This window comes from Haliotis asinina, chromosome 16, assembly GCF_037392515.1.
Source record: "Haliotis asinina isolate JCU_RB_2024 chromosome 16, JCU_Hal_asi_v2, whole genome shotgun sequence".
NCBI lineage: Eukaryota > Metazoa > Mollusca > Gastropoda > Lepetellida > Haliotidae > Haliotis > Haliotis asinina.
Genome location: NC_090295.1, coordinates 22,349,671 through 22,365,719, shown reverse-complemented (window position 1 = coordinate 22,365,719; position 16,049 = coordinate 22,349,671). Strand labels below are relative to the sequence as shown.

The following is a 16,049-nucleotide window of genomic DNA, read 5'->3' as shown; positions in this document are numbered from 1 at the left end:
GTAACCATGTCAACAGAAACCCCAAAGCGTATATACTGCAGGTCAAATAACTGTGTTATATACAGATTTTTGTTTCTGGAGAGATCTGTGTCAGTGACCTGAATATTTTGAAAGTCCCTCCGATCCCTAAATAGTAGCCGTTGTCTGATTGGTTAAATCTATTTAACCGACTCGCGTTTGATTGGACTGTCATTGGTCGCTCTAAGGTTACCTGACGCGACCTCCTACGACCTTTTGTTAGACTCAGTGGTTGAGTGTAACGAAATACACCGAGACTAAGTTTACTTAGACTGAATCGATATGTCAGATGCTTTCAAATGCTTCCCGGTGTATCCATCTGCAAATTTAAATTTCGGACTTTTTTTCAAGAGTGAAGAGCGAGTCTTGTAATAGCAGTTATTATCCCTCCATTTCTATGAAGATGGATTCCAAAGTATGTGTACCCATCACATTGGAATTATTTGGTGCTCAAAGGGCAAAAGAAAGTTTGGAGTTACGTGCTGGGCTCGCTCCAAATATTACAACTTTATATAATTAGTTTTCGAGATATTTACATTGAACTTCCATTGTTTACAGTGATTAAATGTTGCCAAAATTAAAGAGCGTTCACGTTAATGGTGTTTTCTTTGTAATTTGTCAGAGCCTCCGAGTGAGGTGCGCAGTGTTCATTCAGCCATAATATTGCACTGGAAGTACGCTCATTGAACCAAGAAGCGTCACGATTTGCATCGCATCGTACATAATATTGCATCGGAAGTAAGCTCATTGAACCGAGAAGCGTCACAATTTTAGCCTCTCCGGCGATGGAGATGATGGTGCCTATGTCATGACAGAAGAAACAAAGCATCCTCTAACATTCTGCACCTATACCGAGTCCCTTCAGAGATAACATTAGTTCAGTAGCTTAATATTTCCATTTTTCATGGTTTGATTGACCACCCATGTCTATTTATGGACTTGAAAGGAAATAAGGTTGATTACTTTCCTCATTCGTCGTCGTCGTTGTCATTATCATTATCATTATAATTATCATCTCAACACATTGGTATAATGCGCTGGTACGGGGGATATCAAAAAGTAGTGAGTATCAATGCAGCTGTTTTTATGTTTTACTTTTCTACATAATATCTGTCAACGTCAAACTAATTGGTTTGCTGTGTACGATCCCCATTTTGCGTGACTTTCTACCATGTTAACACCACACCGCCCACACCACCCACACCACCCCAAAAAAACCCGCAAAATCTACAGTACATTTATCACATTTTTTGTGTTTCAGGTAAGTAGAAGTCTGCGAAAATCAAACGTATATGTTAAAGTGCATAAAATGGAGCAATCTGAAACTGCAGTCGCTTGTTAAAATGACTCCCGATTTGTTTGATTGGCATTACATGAAGAATCTTACCCTCTTATAAAATGACTCCCTCTACTCACTTTACCTGTCTTTGGGACTGACAATAAATCATTGTCATATGTAACAAGAATATACGATCATGAAATCAAAGGTTTCCTGTGTTCCTTCCAAGTCCATTGTAGTAGTGCAGAATTGTGGCACAGCTCCAAGACAAGAGCAGATTTATTTTTAGTAACGCCAACACAATATCCGTTTGACCGGAGAAACACGTGACCATTGAGACTGACCACCTCCCATTCCTGGTTTCCTCTCTGACCGTGGCAGTTTTCCATCATAACGTTAGATCCATATCCTGAATCTAAACATAGTCCTCCTCTTCTAACCTCATGATGCTCTGTGAAATCCCAACGCTGATTTCCTTCACCATGACAAGTATACAACAAAACATTCACGGAATCCCCATTCCTTTTGCCTCCCGGGTCGAGGCAATGGTTACAAACCTCAACATTTCGTATCGGCCCTGTGTAAATACCGTTTCCTGGGATGAACTGATCGGGATAAACATGCGTCAAATAAAACTCAAACTGATGACACTGCAGTGAATCTCTGAGAGCTATCCTTTTCGAAATGTCACCATAATCCACAATGCTACCGTCGTAATTGTCTGTAAAATGTTTGTATTTGTCCAACCATACATTGGACACTCGAGCTATATTTCTTTTGTACCTGATGTCACTTTCCTTCGATGGTCGATGAGGATGGTACATGTGCGCCACATTTGAACAGGGAATAATCTCCAGTCCACCTCCACAGAGCCATGTCTTGACAGATAACTCGGTATTCTCTCCACCCCAGATTTCCAAACCAGGATCAAACATACCAAGCTTCTTGAACCAATTCCTGTTGACGGCAATGACACATCCAACCATAGCTGGAGACCGAACTGGGTCAGTCTCCCGTTGTCTCTTCTTCCACTCCACTTCTGACATTTTGGTCCAGGCGAAGAAAAGATTGGGGAAGGTGAGAACAGGTATTTCAAGATTCTTTCCGTTCCCCCAGTCTTCAATTTTGAAGCTTTTAGAATTTATTCCGTGAAGGTTAGGGGTAGTTATTATGCTCTGGTTTTCGGCAATCCTTGTCACCAATGGTTCCAGCCAGCCAGGGAAACATTCACAATGTGCGTCCATGAACACTACTACAGGAGCGGTGGACTGTTCAAAACCAATCATCCGTGCTCTTATCAAGCCCTGTCTGGACTCAGCTCGTAGTAGCTGCACCTTGCTGAATCGGGAGACATACTCCTCTAACGGTCCCTTCAGAACCTCGTCTGTAGATGCATCGTCCACTAAGATGATCTCCTTGATGAGATGAGGCGAAGTGTTGTTCATGATGCTGTGGATAGTCCGAAGCAGGACTGACCAGTGCTCGTTGTGGAAGATAATGACCACACTGGTTTCAGGGAGGTTGAGGTCTGTGTACAGCGAGTGACATCCTTTAAGACGGATATCAGGCAGAGATCTCTGGAGTGGTACCAAACTACTGGTATAAGTGGAGTACTCCCACTGCTCCAAACTCCTCTGGAACTTCTCGGCTTCTTCTTTTGGTAGTTTCCTCACATCTAAAAACAAACCTGCCCCACCGACTCCTGGATCAGTCAAATTCATTAGAGCAGACACGAGTTTCACATTAGGATCGTGTGGATGGTGAAGACGTAACAAGGCATCTGGCAATTCTCGAGACAGTTCATTGTGATTCATCCGTATACTGTACTTCAGAGCGACTATGACACTTAATAATAAACCAATAAGGACAATTCGTCGTTTCCGTAGCCATCTGCGAGGTGAGGCCATAGTGTATAACCCTACAATAGTCATGAATGCTCAACTGCTCGATCTGAAGTGTCACCGTCAAGCACATCACGGCGTTTCGCTCTGTTGGACATCAATGAACAGCCTTCTTCATAAACTGTTGACCGTCAGATATGATAACGTGGTAAACATTGCGATGATTTCCTGCATAAGTATAAATCCTGCTATCTTTCCCAATATGTGTTCTTATCGTAAATGTTATCAGTTGGCTTGTATTTGAATTTGTGGTGCCTGTGTGTCCTGACGGTGGGTTGGGGAAAAATAGTTCTATTTCAATTAGACAAAGTCAACATTGTCGTGTCGCTTTGCTGTCAGCTTCCACCATTTCTATTTTCATTCTTGGTCAACAGCACAGTCCATGTCTGTGTTGAACAGAAATTTTTTTTTGTCACTTTGGATGCCTTGTGGCAGGTCAACCATATCACCGAACGTGAAATATTTCGCGTCACACTTTCGATTCCCAAGGCTCTTCGGTTTACGGGACAGCACGGGTGTACTTATGCACCGCAAAACCCTTATGTGTTTTTCTCACGCATTGTTATACATTTTCTCTGAAAACCGGCATATAGGATTAAAAAGTTCAAAACCTTTTTTGGCTGTACAAGGAAACACTGAAGTACTGAAGTGCTGAAGGGACATAAATAGCTAAAAAAATAGATTTTGCGAAATATACAGGTTTTTTTGTTTTTTTTTTTTGGAATAGTCAAATCCCGATGCGTCGAATCACTGGGGACCAAACAATAAGTACGACTTATCGGTGTATTCGAGACATAGGTGTGTAAATGAGATTAGAAAAAAAGATTATCGAACACATGTATTGAACAATTCCTTTATTCAACACATCATATCAAAATACAGCACACCTGTTTATGTGATATGGATAATGAAAACAAATAGTATATAAATATGAATGCATTTCACAGTGAAATACAAAATACACGTACCTCTTAAAATCCACGGACATAATCTATCGTCAGTCGACAGCTGACAGCTGATGAAACCAACTCACTTCTGGAAAAAGTCTTACAATAATGTTTGTTTCTGTAAATTGCTCAAACATTCACCCACGCTATACACAAAGAACGTAAATAAATGCCCCTTGTATCTCGTGCCGATTGAAAAACAACAACTTGATTTTCATATAAAACCATGTTTGCACAAGACTTAGTATGGCCATGGAATGTTGAATCTATTGGTGAATGCGAACATTCAAAGAGTCATTTTGCGTGTCTTCCACAAGTAAAGGTCAATACAGAGTGTAACCTCCATGAGACTGTATGACTGCCGGAACTCTCCTCCCCACACCCCCTGTCAGCCTCCTTATCCTCTGAAGGGGAAACCTGCGCCATTCTTCGAATAAAGCAGCTTCCAAGTGGGCCGGGTTCAGTACAGGAGGATCCCTTTGTTGCGCACGACGACCAATCACGTCCCAGATGATTAAGATCTCTTTGTATATATTTTGTAATGAGGAAAAAAGCGTGTCGTTAGAGTCATTGGATTTATTTGTATCGTTTAGTGAAGTAATTACGTATACATTGCATGTTGTGGCACTTATATTTTTGAGGATGTCAAAGCGTCAATGTCTAGAATCCTTCTTAGAGGGTATGGCATATTCATGTTGAAAATGTAGAACCAACCTTACAGGTGTTCGGGTTATCGGAAGCCATTTTGACTGACAATTCTCGCGATGCGGAACGAGATATCCCAGTAACTGGACTTCTGATCTACCGACACTGTTAATTCGGTTTTCGTCTGAGTTAACTAATGTATTTTTACTGTCTTAAGTAACATGATACTTAATGTAATGGAACGGTTTAAACTGACAGGGAACCTATTCAATGCGCATGCGTTATGGGCGCAGCTCAGCACAGCTGTTGAAATCACCTTTTCCCCTAGAGCTGGGGGAAATTTAGTGAATCGTTTGAACTCCGATTTCGCGGGCTTTTTTTCATCGCGTTTTTTTTTCAACTTTATAGGTTGAACTGGCATTTTTGATGATGTGTTTCGGTCAGTGCATACCGAAAGGTATCAGAATCTGCAAAGTTGTGTTTTACGTTGCATGTGACCTTTAATGAATCATTGAATGACGAGACGCTTATGAGGAGCACTTCTGCACCTGCTTCTCAAACACCTTACTGTATCCAGTTATGGTGTGGACATTTGTATTAGAAGAGTTCGGTTTACAGCGAACAGAGCATTACGAACATGTCCGCATCCAAAGCAAATTGTCTCTAAAGGCTCATTCACATATTTCAAATTGACATTAATCATGGAGAATCAGCCAGAAAGAAAAAAAACAGAAAAAAATTTTTCCCCTGTTGAAATTTCAACTAGTAAATATGGTGAAATTTCTAGTTAATAAGTTGATTAATTTAAAAACGCCCTGACATTTCAAAATCCTATGTTGTAATTTCAACTTATAACTGATTCAATATTCAATACATATTATTCAAAATCTTACGGACACCTTTTAGGGCCATGCGTTTTATAGATATTTTATGGATATTTTTCTTGAAATTTCAACATAAGTTGAATTCTCAAGATATATATATTACATTGACATTTCAAGAGAACTACTTTGAAATTTCCACTTGAGTTTGAAATTTCTAGATACTTTTCCTGAAATTTCAACTTAATATGTATTTTTAATTTCAACTTAGTATCTTGAACTTTCAACCAAAAAATTTAAAAGCACATGTCCCTAAAAGGCTTCCGTACTACGGGGACATTTGTTTTCTTGTTTTTTTAATCATGTCTTTCCGGGTCTTATGAAAATATGCGTAAGGTGAAAACAACAATATAACCCCATCAGGTTTTTCTCCGTGAGAATTAGTGCGTGGAGTCTACCAGACAGATAAATTGCGTGTACTGTGATGCCAGGCTAGGTTTGTTTGCTCATGCGCATACACAAGTTAAGTTATCAGCTGTAGTCTATTTGACTCAAAAGCGGACCGATGAATTGCAGTTCAACTAGAAATCTAACAAACATAAAATGCTCAGTGAAACGTTGATCATAATCTTAACATCATACCAACTCTGTGAGTTTGTTGCAGAATTTCGGTCCTAAAACAATTAACTATCATTATGATATTGACACAGTTCACTACTTGTTACGAGGGAGGAATGCAGAGAAATGAACAGACATCGTGCACTACGGACGAATAAGCTTTATCGGGTATCACTTTGACACTCTTAAATTAAGGCTACCTGGAAATACATTATTAAAAACTATGTCTTCCTTGAAATACATTACGACATTTTCAGTGACAGTACTGGCATATAAAATATTGTATTCCACAAAACTTTGAATTAAGGTTGGAGGCATGGGACATAAGTGGTTCAAGGGTTCGAATCCCAAAATGGATTTTCAGATTAATTAGCAATCTCTGAAGATAGGAAAGGGTGCCAGACACTATAACCCCAAACACTAGCTAACTCTATGGATCGAAAGGGTGCCAAACCCTAACCCCAATCCCGTAGGATCGTAAAGGATGCTCATCCCGAACCCCTACCCTAGTAAACCTATGGATCGAAAGGGTGCATAACCCTAACCCCAAACCCTAGCTAACCCTATATGGATAGTAAAGGGTGGTGGCTGGCTGGTGCTGCGCCCGGTAAACTGGACATGTGTTCCTCGCCGTAACATTGCCACAAGCGATGTAAAACCAGGAAGACTATATATATAGAAGTTTTAGATTATCTCTGGTTAAACTTATTCACGACTACGGTGTGATGTGTACAGTGTTTTGTAACTGTCCGTAGCCCCGTTTTCACGAGCTGTTTTACGTTTTAGTTTCTTTCAAGACAAAAACGTTCCTACAGATCATACCCGTGAAGATCCGGGTAAGATCAGCAACCTTTGACCTCTTGTAACCGAGAGGCGTTGATCAACAGCTACGCGTTCGGTTCCAAACGAAATTTAGAGAACAAAGCGCGATGCAAGAGAAAGGGTCACACAAAATGGCATCTGGAAATGATTCGGGTCTTGGCATGCCAAGATTTACATGTAGATCAGAAATTTAATTTTCAATAGAATAGAAGCATGTCCTGTAGTATGTACAGAAACATTGACTACAGTGTGTTCATCTTTAAATAAATAAAAGAAGAGAAATCCACATTCGATTTGGATAATCCTACTTTTTAAATATCAAATAAATGTACGTGTCTCCTCAATGAAAACATATATTGCTATGAAACAGTTTTACCTCAAATAAGGATATCAGTGTATGTGTGTTTTATTTCGAAGGAATAAATATCAAAAGAAACCAAATATTGACGAATCACATCGCCACGCTTTGATTTGCTCCGTATTGTAAATATGGCGCGACCTGCCAGTCGCCATGGTAGATATGATGCGAAGATTTCTAAAACTTCAACGGATGTTAGCAGTTTTCATTCTTCGGCAGTTCAGTCTAGACGTGCACAAGGTTTGCTCTGTAGGCAAATGTAACAGACAATATGTAACTCTTGTTTGTTTTGTGGCCATTTATGACGCGATTGTAAACACCCAGCCTAGTGGATGGGCCAGTCTCGACTCTGAGGCAGAGGTGGAATAAATGTTAACAGTTAAAACGTCGTGACAGCAGAAACATTAACGATAAAAGACATCATTGTATCCCCAGTATTATGGTCAAATTGCCCTGAAAGCAAAGATTTAACGACAACGATGTTTTGTGGAATATAATATGGTAACAGAGTTGTGATCCGGGCGGGACCCCGATATCCGGACTGACACCTGTCGGTGGTCGAACTGTCTCATGCATGGCAGACAGGACACAAAGTGTCGATACTGGGTAAGAGTTGTCCCGATCCCCCATCCCAAATAATATTCATAAATTAATGTATACTGAGATTGTTAACAGAACCTAACACAACAATTACTGGAGAACTCATTAAAATAACTAAAAGCCCCCAAATTATCATCAAGTCACACAAGTTCAAACGACATGTAACACCAATCATCCCCTCTTGAATGGTAATTCTCGCTTTTCATAACAATAATTTTCGGTTTCTGCAGTTTTGATCATCTGGCAACACTGTTTACTTTTCCTTAATAATGACCAGAAAATGCTTCGTGTCAAGTTACCAAACACATATACAGCCCATATTCAGCAAACAACTACTTTTTAACCCTAGGTCAATAATGTAACTTTAATAGCTCAAATAAAATGTAAACAGTAATAACTTCACTGTTTGTATACTGACAGCACAACTGTCTTCTGCTTGTCTATGTTGGGACTGCTCTTACTCTGACATTAACACACGAGATTGTCCATACAAGTCATCCTGTTTATGTGACAAGCCAGCAAATCATATGATCAAACTTGTGTGGCATAGCTTTTTGGGTCAGTGAGAGGGAAACCATGTGAAAAGTGGTAAAAACACCTGGATTTTGGATGTGTTTGACACAAATAATCAAGTTTACAGGTCAGTCTACTTATCCTTAGTGCTTTTGGTTACACTCCGCTACTGAGTTTAACGAAACCTTATGGGAGGTTGCGTCAGGTAACCTTACCAAATCATGAAAGTGGACATTCGCACATACCTTTTGAACTTTTTATCTCAAAAAGGTTCATACCCGAATGATTCTTAATGCTTAGATTTAGCATACGCTCACTTCCAGGTGGTGCACGTTACAGCTATGACAACGGTGAGTAAACAGTCGCTGAAAATAGTGTTTTGGGCAATATTCAAGGATGTCATCTTGCAGAAATATTGGCTAATGGTAACCATGTCAACAGAACCCCAAGAGCGTATGTACTGCTGGTCAAATAACTGTGTTACATACAGGTTTTTGTTTGTGGAGAGATCTGTGTCAGTAACCTGAATATTTTGAAAGTCCCTCCGATCCCTAAATAGTAGCTGTTGTTTGATTGGTTAAATCTATTTAACTGTCTCACGTTTGATTGGACGCTTATAAGTCGCTCAAAGGTTACCTGACGCGACCTACTAGATTGTGTTAGACTCAGTGGTGGAGTGTAACGAAATACACTGAGACTAAGTTTACTGAGACTGGTTTAGAGGTAAGAGATTTGTAAATTACATTATATGGAATTTGCTTTGAAAATTCGGCAATAGTTTTTAAGTGATCAAAATTTCATGACACAAGGATAATTGCAATAACATAGGGTCAGATCATGTTTCATTACCTCTATTAATCTATGGACGAAAGAAATGGGAGAACAGAAGGGTCTCTTTCCCCAACATCAGCATGATGTTTAACTACAGCTCTCGATTTCACCAATTCATTTATGGAGTACAGTAAAATGGTTGATGATTGGGCAGATGGTCGGTTGCAGGGAAATTATGAACCTTCCCCAGACAGAGCTTACCCAAATGAATTATTTGCTGATCTGTGTCGAACAGATTGGTTGGTTGGTTGGTTGGTTGGTTGGTTGGTTGGTTGATTGAAGCATGTAGAAAATCAGCATTGCATGTACAAAATCACCATCAAACCCTTTAGCTCCCTGTACATGGCAGTATGGATTGCAGTACAGTGTATTTCCAGTACACAGCTCTAATACATAATATCTGTTAGGTTTCAGATTAGAATTGATCTCCAGTAATCCATATTTGTCGTAAGAGGAGACTAACAGGACTGGGTCTAGATCTGCAACAATTCAAACAAACCTTGATTCAATTTGATTTTTCAGATATTGGTCACCGTCAGCATCGATTTGGACATTTTTTATTATTTTTATGATTCTTGAGACAAGTAAATACATCTGATTTCATTTAACTCCCAGAGTCAGCTTTTAAAAGAGTGAAATTCATCATCAACCTGGCAATGTCTACAAGTACTAACAACAATTCTCACTGGATAATTAGCCCGGTGTCAACAAATCACATTTTGCCCTATGTCAGGCTCGAAACTGCTCGGATTGTGTTCAAAATTACAATCTGTGTGTGTGGAAATAATTAAAATAGTTATTCAGATAAGGAATCAAAATAGTGGTAATGGTTGTCGAATGTCAAAGTAAGGTGTCAGGTTAAGTTTTCAATGAACTGAACCGAATCATAGCAGTGATATGGGTAGTCGGGCTTGCTGACACTGTTGACACATGTATGTCACTGATTTCCACTTGTGTAGATCAATGCTAATGCTGTCGATCACTGGATTGTCTGATCCAGACTGAATTTGTTACAGACCACCTCCATAAAGCAGGAATATTACTAAGTGCACCATAAAACTAAACTCACTCACTCAGATACGCATCCTAACAATGATAGGCATTGGAAAAATGTCAATAAATATGTCATTGTTCACGTCAAAACCAAAACCACATAATAAAAACTATGGTTCTCTGCACACTCGAAAGAAAGAGCATGGAATCTCTACAAGTGACAGCATCACCATATATCATGTTAAACTGAGATAATTGAGACTGGTTCCTCCTTCCAGGAGTAGCAGGATGTTATGAAGAGACACCCATGATTCATCAGCAGGCAGGCAAACAAGCGAGACGTTCCAGCACTGAGGGTGTCTCTCTTACCCCTTCCCCCTCCCCAACGTTTGGGGACCCTTTGCTGTTGAGAGGGGAAAGGTCACACACAGCATCAAGGAGGAGGATGCAAGTCCGGCAAAACAGAGTCCCACTGTATATGTTATTATTAAATTTGTCCTTATCTTGACTCATGCTATTTGCTTACCAGTCCTTTTTTTCACATGGGTATGCAGAAACTTGAATCACTTCATTCCCTGAAACAAATGTAAAATCACTCACCCAGTGGTGTTGCCTCCCTTTTCCCACCACATCGTCCCATGTGACCAGACCATTACCAGTCTTTGTCACTCTCTTTTTCTCTGCCCAAGTGAATGGTTGGGCGGTTACTTCTGGTCCCTTTATCAGGTCATATCTGCATGAGTCTTGTTAAAGATACAATATCAAATTTTTAAACATATTTTATCTAATGGTATGCACCTTTCTTCTTCTCCTGTGACCATGTGTGAAAATGTCCCATTGGCTAAGTGACAAACTTATGGCTTCTGGCACGTGACCTCTGCTCCCACACCATCGCAGGACCTGTCAATTATCCCAGTAAGTGTTCAGATAGTTCATATGTTCACCTGACAGCCTGTCTCTGTCATTCTCATCTTGGACTGGAGCTTCCAGAAGTCTGTGATGTTGTCAGGTCAGAGGGGTATCCATCGGGACAGGTGCATACCATGAGATAGGATAAGTGTATAAATGTACAATCTATAGTTAAAATTTCCAGTTTTATTATGACAAATACATTTTTATATTCTATCACTGTTTTGAAATCTCAACTAAACTCTTGTTATTTTTTTCTGCTTTTTTCGATGAAAAGTCCACTTTGGTTGTGAGCTTTTTTGTCATTGTCAAAACCTTTCTTTGCAAAAGTGGAGCATTTGGTAGCCAACTGGTTAAAGCATTTGCTTGTCACACAAAGACCTGGGTTCGATTCTGCACATGGGTGCAGTGTGTTAAGTCTAATACTGGTCTCCCCAGTGTAATATTGCTGGGTTATTGCAAAAGTCAGCCTAAAACCAAACCTCACTCACCCACCAACTTTGCAAATGTCTTATCACATCAACTTCGACCTTTAAAGATCCAGGTTAGAATTGGTCTTTAGCAACCCATGCTTGCCGTAAGAGGTGACTAATGGAATCGGGTGGCCAGACTTGCTCACTTGGTTGACACATGTCATTGTTTTCCCATGTGGGGTAGCCCACTGGTTAGCGTGTTAGCTCGTCATGCCAAAGATCCATTTTTGATTTTTAACAGAAACATAATGTGTGAAGTCCATTTCTGGTGTCCTCCACCATGATATTGCAGGAATATTCCTGAATGCAGTATGAAACCACACTCGCTCAGTCATGATTCTTTCTATTGTGTGGGGCACAGAGATGATTTGGAGAGTCCTCGACCAGTGTCAAGTGGTTCAGACGAAGGTTATGTCCCTTCTCCACCCCCTCGTCCACCATCCACTCAGAGAGTGCGGCCCATGTCGTCACGGCAGCGACCTACAAGCTCTCGGATAAGTCAACCCCCACCAGTGGAGAAAGGTATTTGGATACTGCTTTCTATGCTAATTACTATTATCAATATTATGCAGCTACAGATACAGTGAAACATATCTTAATGCGTTGCAGATTATTGTTTAAAGATCACATATACTCTAAGGGGGTACAAATACATAAATTATTTATTGGCATAGTTATAAATGAAACCCTGTCATCTAAACTACTCATTTCCACATTTAATTACCTTAACCCAACCTTCTTGACAACAGTGTACAATTCGTGAACAAAATTTCACCCCGTAAGAGGGGCATGTCTCAGTAACAATGTGAGTTATGCCTATGTGGGTTGCTGTAGAATTCATTACATTTCCGTGGAAAAATTATCTTAGGCCAGAGTAATTTTACTTTTTGTTTTATGGATTTTTTTCCTCTGAAAACCTAAAGGCAGGCAGGAAAAAAAATAAAAATAAAATTTCCAATCAAAGTAATATTCCATCTGAATGCTCAAAGTATTTTACTTTTGGCAATTTCTGAAGTGAATATGGGTAAAAAAAACTTGTAAAGTATTTCATAGTGAGTTTAGGTTTTCAACCTATAAAAATGTTAGGATTTTATTTTAGGAGCGGGTAAAATTAATTTTTTTTCTTCTTATTCTTGAAAAATTATGGCAGGAGGATCCGTAAAACAAGAAATAAAATTGGTCTGGGCTTATTTACAGGTTGCCGTTGGTGTAAGTGTAAAATCATGACAGTTGTGAAAAATGAAAGCTTTATGTTTTCACAATCTACTGTCATTTAATCTTGTCAGGGTTTTGCCTAGCTTCCAAGTTAGAGCTTTTTCTCAAAGACCATTCTTTCTAAATTGCTTGTTGTCATAATGGTTATAAATCAATTTATGTTTACAAGCTGTGTCAAAAAGGATTCTAAAACATATTCAACTATGAGCAGAAAGTAGTTTTAATTTTATAACATGATAAAACAAACCATAATCTAACTGATTCCCAAACTGATATTAGACCGTGATGTCACGATTTTTCAAAATCGTCTGAGAATACATGCTATTAAGATTTGTTTTCATGGTGTTACAAAATCAAACTACTTTCTAGTGATAGTAAAATATGTACTTAATTGGTGGACAATAGGATTTTGCATGACATAGCTTAAAACATAACAATTTCACTCTTTGGAGTGAAGTGGGTGTCAATATGTTACGTTACTTACAATATTTTTGTCTCTTCAACCACATCCTCACATCCAAGGAAGAAGTCATTATGTTACAAGTTGGATCATGCAAAATTCTTTTGGTGATCAATCATTTACAGACTCAGGACAGAATACTGATTTTCATATCTTCATCTTGACTCTTATTCCTTCAGCATCCTATAAAGATTTGGTTTAGAATTGGTCCTCAGCAATCCATACTTGTCGTAAGAGGCAACTAACAGAATCTGGTATTCAGGCTCACTGACATGGTTGACATACGTCATTGTGTCCCAATTGCGTAGATCGATATTCATGTTTATTACTTGAGTGTCTGATCCAGACTTGATTATTTACAGACCATCACCATGCACCTGGAATATTGATGAGTGTGGCATTAAACAAAACTCTCTCGCTTCTTCCTCCAGCACTCTTTTAGTCACCTCTATCATGTCTGCTGCAGTGTATTTTTAATAGTTATTATGATTATTCATTTGGCAATAAAAAGTGTGTTCACTGGATCAAACAGTATTTTACACTAGTGTTGGTGATGACCTGCACTATACAGATTGATAATCAGAGCTCTGTAATCGATCAATATTGGATAATAACCTCACCACAAAACTAATGTGGGCAACATCATTGTGCAGATGAAAGAGGCACATTAATACCATCATCAAGATGATCTGGGCTACTTTCTGTTGTGCATGCAAATATGTTGTTTACATCACAGTTTTACAAGTCAGGAAACTACATCAGTTGTTTTCATCGTGATTTAACAAACGTAACAATGAAATGCCTACTTTCTAAAGATAAATTTGATGTTTCATTTTTTATGAACATTGCTATGATATGTCTCCCGAGGTTATCAGTAATTGCTGTGCATATCAGTTGATTGAACGATCAGTGTCGATTACCGTATTTGATCAATCACACCAGCACATGTTGACTCTTTTGTCATTTCTGCTGTTTCAGCAACTTTCATGAACTCTCATCTGTGACCAATACATTTTTCACCTTGTCTGTTTTCCTCACAGATTTACCAAATGTAACAGTTATGAGACCTCCATCATCATTTAACAAATTCCGCCGTCTGCCCTCAATTGGTGATCCAGATGTCCAGCAAGATGAGCCTGCATCCCTCCATTCTGACATGGATGACCTTCACCTTAATGAAACCAGAGTCGCTAAGTCCCAGTCCACCCAACAGCCTAGTGGTATGACAGTTCACAAAAGTGATAAAACGGAAACTCAACAAAAAGATCAAAATGATCCAGCCTCTGTATCATTTCAGTCTCTCTCTGGATTAAATCTGCCCCCTCCAGAACATCCCTTACCACCAGAACCAACAGAACAGGAAGAGAGGTTGCTGCTTGCAGTCAAACTGCCAGCAGACGGCAAACGATGTCAGCGTTATTTCAGTCCATCGGACTATCTTCAAGATATACACCACTTTGCTGAGAATGTCTCCCAACAAAACCTGTCTCAATATGTATTGGCCTGTAATGCACCAAGAAAGGTATTATCCACCTTGACTGTACAGATCCGTGATGTAGATCTTCTAGACAAGACTGTCCTGTACTTTGAAGAAAAGTAATTACTAGTATTATGTTTGAAAAGTAATTTGTGTTTGAAAGATATGTATTTTTATAATGCAAGAAGAAGACCAGTGCATAATTTGTGATAGGTAGGGAAAACTTCACCCAGTACAGGGGTGGATCTAGGATTTTTGAGAAGCAGGGATGATGCATATGAATTATGAAGTCCAAAGGTTAGAGGGAAATGCTCTAAATGGATTTTTTTTGTACCAGTTTTTTAATGATAGTAAAAGCAATTCCACATTATAAAATACCATGCACTTTATATTGAAATCAAATGTACAAAGAAAGGACAAATGCTTTAAAAGGTAAACCTTTACTCAGTAATTACAGATTAATATTTTGTACTGATTTTTCGTTGACTATAAAGCAATTCCACATTATAAAATACCATGCACTTTATACAGAAATGAAATTTTAAAGAAAGGGTAATGCCTGTATGGTTGTAAGTTAAAAATTGATATCAGAATTGATATTGTCATTTGAAAAGCTTTCAAGTGAAGGGACAAGCAGAAAGCTTGTTTGCATGTGTTCCTGTGATATGAAATTAGTTGCTACAAAAGCCATTGACTACATATCTAATCATTCCAAATGTATAAAGTCAGATTGTAGTTCTTGTTAAAATGGAAACAAAGGCTGAAAGACAGTAGACCACCTACTGCTTACCTGAAAACATTTCAGTTTTTAATACAGGCAGCCTCAGAAAGTTTCAGACAGTGTTTGTGATGATACTATGCAATTTTTAACTTACCTTACCATAGGTCTTATGCATATTACCTCTAGCTTCGCTAAACGAGATCAGACAGTCGTTGATTCGCCATCCCCTCGATGGCTACCTCATGTAATCTACGAATGTAGTCACGGAAGTGACGTGATCTCTCCACTCACGCGAGAGCGCAGAATCCAAAATTCACTTTTACCTTTAGCGTTCGTGCGAACGGACGTGTTGGTTTGCAGTTTTTTCCTACTGTGTGTAGTTTCAATAAAGTTGCTACTCCTTGGTAGGTATGGTTTGTATCCCCTCATTATGTATTAAAGTCAAGTC

The 16,049-nt window shown here is 39.0% G+C and overlaps 2 protein-coding genes across 2 annotated transcripts; one reads left to right on the top strand and one right to left on the bottom strand.

Annotated features, from left to right (window-relative positions):
• Nucleotides 1-1,300: 1,300 nt before the first annotated feature.
• LOC137268602 (polypeptide N-acetylgalactosaminyltransferase 5-like) lies at nucleotides 1,301-3,218 on the bottom strand. The gene has a single exon (XM_067803175.1). The coding sequence runs from the start codon at nucleotides 3,202-3,204 to the stop codon at nucleotides 1,492-1,494; it is 1,713 nt and encodes a 570-aa protein (XP_067659276.1). The 5' UTR covers nucleotides 3,205-3,218; the 3' UTR covers nucleotides 1,301-1,491.
• A 4,352-nt stretch (nucleotides 3,219-7,570) lies between these two features.
• Nucleotides 7,571-15,046, top strand: LOC137268639 (UBX domain-containing protein 10-like). The gene is made up of 4 exons (XM_067803213.1): nucleotides 7,571-7,649; nucleotides 10,625-10,820; nucleotides 12,090-12,250; nucleotides 14,444-15,046. The coding sequence occupies exons 2-4, from the start codon at nucleotides 10,654-10,656 to the stop codon at nucleotides 15,001-15,003; spliced, it is 888 nt and encodes a 295-aa protein (XP_067659314.1). The 5' UTR covers nucleotides 7,571-7,649; nucleotides 10,625-10,653; the 3' UTR covers nucleotides 15,004-15,046.
• Nucleotides 15,047-16,049: the final 1,003 nt, after the last annotated feature.

What these genes read in the sequence shown, in the direction of transcription:
- LOC137268602 (XM_067803175.1), bottom strand. Translation starts at nt 3,204, where the DNA reads ATGGCCTCACCTCGCAGATGGCTACGGAAACGACGAATTGTCCTTATT.
- LOC137268639 (XM_067803213.1), top strand. Translation starts at nt 10,654, where the DNA reads ATGATTCATCAGCAGGCAGGCAAACAAGCGAGACGTTCCAGCACTGAG. An exon ending in CGGCAAAACAGAGTCCCACT is followed by an intron (nt 10,821 to 12,089) that starts GTATATGTTATT and finishes TGTGGGGCACAG; the next exon opens with AGATGATTTGGAGAGTCCTC. An exon ending in ACCCCCACCAGTGGAGAAAG is followed by an intron (nt 12,251 to 14,443) that starts GTATTTGGATAC and finishes TTTTCCTCACAG; the next exon opens with ATTTACCAAATGTAACAGTT.